Below are 4,970 nucleotides of genomic sequence, written 5' to 3' on the forward strand. Positions count from 1 at the left end.
TTACCATTGAAAATTTGATATTGCCAGCAGAACTCGAGAAATTCTAGAAACTTTGGTGTAACTGTTCGTCAATACAGGTTAAAAGGAAACCGTTTCGCACAGTACTTTGTACAAGGAACAAAGAATTATCAAGATTTTATAGATAGTGATCAACTACTCTTTAGAGTAAAATCATTAACAAGTTATTGTATAATGATCTAACAATAGTTCATACCCAGTTCTTGTGCTTGCATACCAAAAAACTCTGTACTTTAACACACCTTAGACTTAAAATCTGTTAATTAATCCAGTAAAATATTTCCAAAAATGTACAGGGTTTCTTTTTAGAAGGCGTAAAGGAAAATATACGATTAAGTTAAAGATTCCCAGTATGATCCTAATGCTAAACTCAACTCAATGTACAGGATAATCTCCTTTATATGAAATAGCTAAACAAATTTTAGACAAGCAAGACTTTACAAATTTAATCCAGTTTTATTTACTTCAAAACACATTTTAGCATACTAAACATACAAAAAAGAAAATATACCTTAGTTACAAGATCATTTGAAGTACAGAATGTTCAGGGTTGTCACTAGGATTTCAATGAAGCAACACTGGGAGCCACCACTAAGCCCAAGTACTATTTAGGCAGGGTCATGTAGCACCACAAGCAACATTTAATGTTGATTTTTTTTTAATATATAAAAAGGAAAGTTTTAAAGCATCATGCTCAATTGTTCCCAAATTGCACCAACTGTAAAGTTGCAAACATTTTAAGAGGATGCATATTACCTAGACACAATAGGTCAATTAGTCTCAAAACAAATCTTATTTTAAATGGTGCAATTCTATTCTTAATACACAAATGAAAATCAATTCGCAGAAACAGGAAGATTCATTTGCCCTTTCACAGCCATTTGGATTTGGCTTTTGCTTTCTATAAACCCCTTGGAAGTGCAGCAGAGATCATCTGTGTGTAGGCACAGGAGGCCAATGTTAAATTATTACCTCCTCTTCCTATCCAACAGGTCTTGTTAATTGTAGTTACTACCAGAGTGTGGCTGCCATCTTGCTATTTTGCTTCAATAAACGTAGCTTAAATCCTGAATGAAGTCAAAAGCGCATTGTATGATAGTTCTAGTATAGTAGACACAGTGATGTTGTTACAAGCATGGCAGGCTTCAAATACCTACTGACAACTCTGATTTTTTTTAAACTTTGATTGCTTCATTTCTCCTCATACTTACAGCAATCTCAAATTGAATTGGCTACAACGGCACTTTAAACTATACTGCACTTAAACACAACACCACATAAATACATTTTAATCCAGTTAAATCTCCCTTCTGTACAAGAAATTGCGAGTTTACAGAAAGAAGAGTTAATAGCTCAATGTTCACCGCTGTAGTGTGAATATTACAAAAAGGCCTGTACAGTTTAAAACTCAAGCTACTTTTTGCCTTAGACCATATACACACCAACTTACAAAATTAAAAGGTTGCAACACTTGTAACAGGGTTTAAATGCTTTCAGTTACATAGCAAGTAATTATGCAGAGGCAAATATACATTTTAATCATCTTCTTCATCCTCCTCCTCCTCCTCCTCTTCCTCCTCCTCATCATCTTCATCATCATCATCACAATATGCCTCCTTCTTGGCAGGGGGTTTCTTTGCACCATCCACTTTGCCTTTGGCACGATAATCAGCAACGTCCTTTTTTTTTTAAAAGAGAAATATTTAACTACGTACCAATTGGAAGATCAGCAAGACCACCAATTTACAAAATACAAACTTCCAAGAGCTCTTGATATTTATCAATATGTTCAGAGAGAACAGTCAAGCGATATTTCAATTGTATCGCAATGAAGTAGAGGATTTGGTACATTAAAATACATCATGCAGCTATCAAGTAGTTTGTACATATATTCTGAGGCAAGCTACTCAGACAGTCTAAGGAAGCAAAATGTGGAAGTACTTAGTGCAATTGGACTTGCCTTATCATATTTCTCTTTCAGCTTATAAGCCTTGCTATTGAATGGCTTCTTCTCCTCCTCACTGCATGCATTCCACAGTTCACCAAGCTTCTTTGCGACATCACCAATAGACAAACCGGGACTCACAGCCTTGATTTTTGGTCGATGTTCCGAGCAAAACAAAAAGAATCCAGATCTGCAAAAAGGCAAGTACAAGTGCCTCTGACAGTAACTGTAAGTATGTTGTAACTTTCTTTTTGTCAAAAGGATAAAAGCAAGCAACTTGAGGAATTTTAGGTTTAAAGTTTAAAAAGGAAGCTGATCTTATATTGCAAAGACTGTACACAATATCATTAATGTAAAAATAACAGAATCCACTTTGTATTAGATTGAGAAAGGACAGATGCAAGACTGAAAAAGAATCAGAGACAAATCTTAAGAATATACCAAGCTTGTAGTGCTTCCTTCCAAATTCTTGAAGAACAATCACTTAATATTTACCCACATTTCTTGACAAATTAGTTGCATTATGGGAAATATACTTACGGAGGCCTTTTTGGTGCATTGGGGTCTTTCTTCTTCTTACTACCTTTGGTTGGCACATAATTTTTCATTTCCCGGTCATAGCGTGCCTTATCTACTTTAGCCAATTCTTCAAATTTGGCCTTCTCTTTGCCGGACATGGTCTGGTGAAGAGTACATTTCATATTATCATCTAAAAATGCATGCTTTATTAATAGTGTATACACCCATTTATAAGAAATGTAAGTTACCTTCCATCTTTCAGAGCATCTTTTAGAAAATTCCGAGAAGTTAACCGGTATATCAGGACTCTTCTTCTTGTGTTCTTCACGGCAGGTCTGAACAAAATAAGCATAGGAGGACATCTTGCCTCTTGGCTTCTTAGGGTCACGCTTTGCCATCTTGCTATTTTCCTACATGAAAATAAATCACATCTGAGTTTTTAAATACTGATCCATTTCTGAAAAAAAAACCGCATATAAAAATCTGCATATAATCATTTACAAAATTCTTACACCGGTCTCCTAAATTCATAGACAAGTTACCTGATGTCAACTTTGGGATGGGGAGGGAAAAAGTCTTTAGGACTCCAAAAACAAAACATGCGTTTAAAATGTAAAATTCCGCATATAAAATACAAATAATAGAAAATAAGGGTCTGAACAACTGATTAAAATGGTCAAAAATGCTCCCAAAAAAGTTAAAAGATTAAAGTCCTCGCCTGAATTAAAAAGTGCCGATCTGAAAATTCTCTTTTAAAAACCCTACGCGGCACACAAGTCCTCCTTCCCATTGTTACAAAAAGAGATTTTATTTCGGTGAGGGAGGGCGATAAAGGCTTATTAGGGGCGGAAAACGAAAGCCCTCGATGTCAATACACCGACTGAACCTTTTGCACCGGACTATTGCTGAGCACGGGGCTTAATGCCATCAAAGTCTCACTCACTCACTCTCTAATGCTATTTATCTATTTCTTTCCCGCCATGTTTTCCCATCTCCATTTTAAGCTCAAGGACAACAAAAAAATCCGATGTGCATTTAAACAAAAATCTGCAGGGGAGTGAAATAAGACGAGAGCGGGGAGGGGGGGGGGGTGAAAAAGAGCCGGTGTTATTTCGCGAGCTATTTTATTATTTAAGGGGCTGGGCTGCACCGCGAGTGTGCTAGTGCAGTGATGGCGAGGGGGAATCGGGGAGGGAGGGAGAGTGAAGAAAGGGAGGAAAAATAAGTCGCTCGACATCCCCCCCAATAATTCTCCATCCATTTTGTGGAATGCTTGCTGATGAAAGAAAGTCCCGGTGAAATGCGGCGGCCGTCGGCGTGCGGCTGCTTTCTGCGGGTAAAGGCGGCGGGGGCCGCGGCACTGGGCTCTTGTATTTTGAAGCGTGTTATATATACTGAGATGTAGGGAGACAGAGAGGAATAATAGAGGGCCGGGAGACGGGAGGAAGCGAAGGCGCCCCACACACACCTCGGGATAAAATGGCTGCACGCCCCCCTCCTCACCTCCGTTACCCCGCTAACACCCTTCCTCACACTCCCCCATTTTAAAAGCCTTCCCCTCCCTCAAACTTCATATACTTTGACGCATAGCGGTTGCGCTCGGAGGGAGAAGTGGGGAGGGGGGCTGTTACGGGTGCAGGTGGCGGCCAGGGACCCCGCCGGCTCCCGAGGGGGGAAGGCGCGGGGAGCTGGCGGTTGGAGGGTGGGCTCGGGCAGGCGGTCGCCGTCGGCTTTCTCCTCACAGCCTCTACCATTAGAGCTGCCATGTCAACTCCACGCAGGGGAGGGGGGGGGAGCGAAAGCGGGAAAGGAAGAGCCGAGAAACGGTTTTCCCCTCACGACAGCGGCCGGACGAAGGGACCAGCGGGTGGGGAGAGCGGAGAGGGAAGGGAACCGAAAGGAGGGCGGGTGACGCAGGCCCGAGGCCCCGGGTACCTACCGGTGGACACTCGGTCGGATGGCGGACGCTCGCTCTCGAGCCTCCTTTTGCAGCAAGCCTCGCCTCGCTTCACCTCACGCGCCCATTGGCTCGACGCCCCACGCTCGCCGCGCCCGCCCATTGGCCGGCGCCGCTGGCCGGCGCTCCCGCCCACCCGCACCGCGACCACCTCTCATTGGCTGTCCTCTCGGCACGCCGGCAGATTCAAAAAAGGCCCGCCTTTTCTCAGCTCGGGAGTAACAACAGATGGAGCGCAGAGAGCTTCCTTTGTGCGCACTTTCAAACCTTTCACACTGCAGGCGATATACTTCACTTCAGAATTCTTCTCGGAACCCTCAACATTTGATTTGGAAATCTTCGCCACTTTAAAAAAAAACTATTTAAACCCTGAAAGTGACATATAAGTTTAAAAAAATCTTTCTGCACCCCCAGACTTCTTATTTTGAAATCTACTGTTAATTTTTAAAGTTTTAAAATCTAGTTTTAACCTGATGCTTAAGATCACATTACCTAAATATGTGGTGTATTAAAACCGATTCTAGATCCTGC

The 4,970-nt window shown here is 41.7% G+C and overlaps 1 protein-coding gene across 1 annotated transcript; it reads right to left on the reverse strand.

The window, feature by feature from the left end:
* Positions 1-449: 449 nt before the first annotated feature.
* LOC132397923 (high mobility group protein B3-like) lies at positions 450-4,530 on the reverse strand. Its single transcript, XM_059976731.1, has 5 exons — positions 4,422-4,530; positions 2,731-2,892; positions 2,504-2,643; positions 1,979-2,153; positions 450-1,697 (listed from the first exon to the last, which is right to left on the reverse strand). Exons 2-5 carry the CDS (start codon positions 2,878-2,880, stop codon positions 1,554-1,556), a joined length of 609 nt encoding a protein of 202 aa, XP_059832714.1. The 5' UTR covers positions 2,881-2,892; positions 4,422-4,530; the 3' UTR covers positions 450-1,553.
* Between the last annotated feature and the right edge of the window lie 440 nt (positions 4,531-4,970).

This window comes from Hypanus sabinus, chromosome 8 (assembly GCF_030144855.1).
Source record: "Hypanus sabinus isolate sHypSab1 chromosome 8, sHypSab1.hap1, whole genome shotgun sequence".
NCBI lineage: Eukaryota > Metazoa > Chordata > Chondrichthyes > Myliobatiformes > Dasyatidae > Hypanus > Hypanus sabinus.

Bases quoted from the DNA above. Each gene is read 5' to 3' on its own strand.
- LOC132397923 (XM_059976731.1), bottom strand. From the start codon at position 2,880: ATGGCAAAGCGTGACCCTAAGAAGCCAAGAGGCAAGATGTCCTCCTAT. The intron at 2,154-2,503 runs GTAAGTATATTT...GCCTTTTTGCAG, and splicing joins AATGCACCAAAAAGGCCTCC to ATCTGGATTCTTTTTGTTTT. The intron at 1,698-1,978 runs GCAAGTCCAATT...TAAAAAAAAAAG, and splicing joins TGAAAGAGAAATATGATAAG to GACGTTGCTGATTATCGTGC.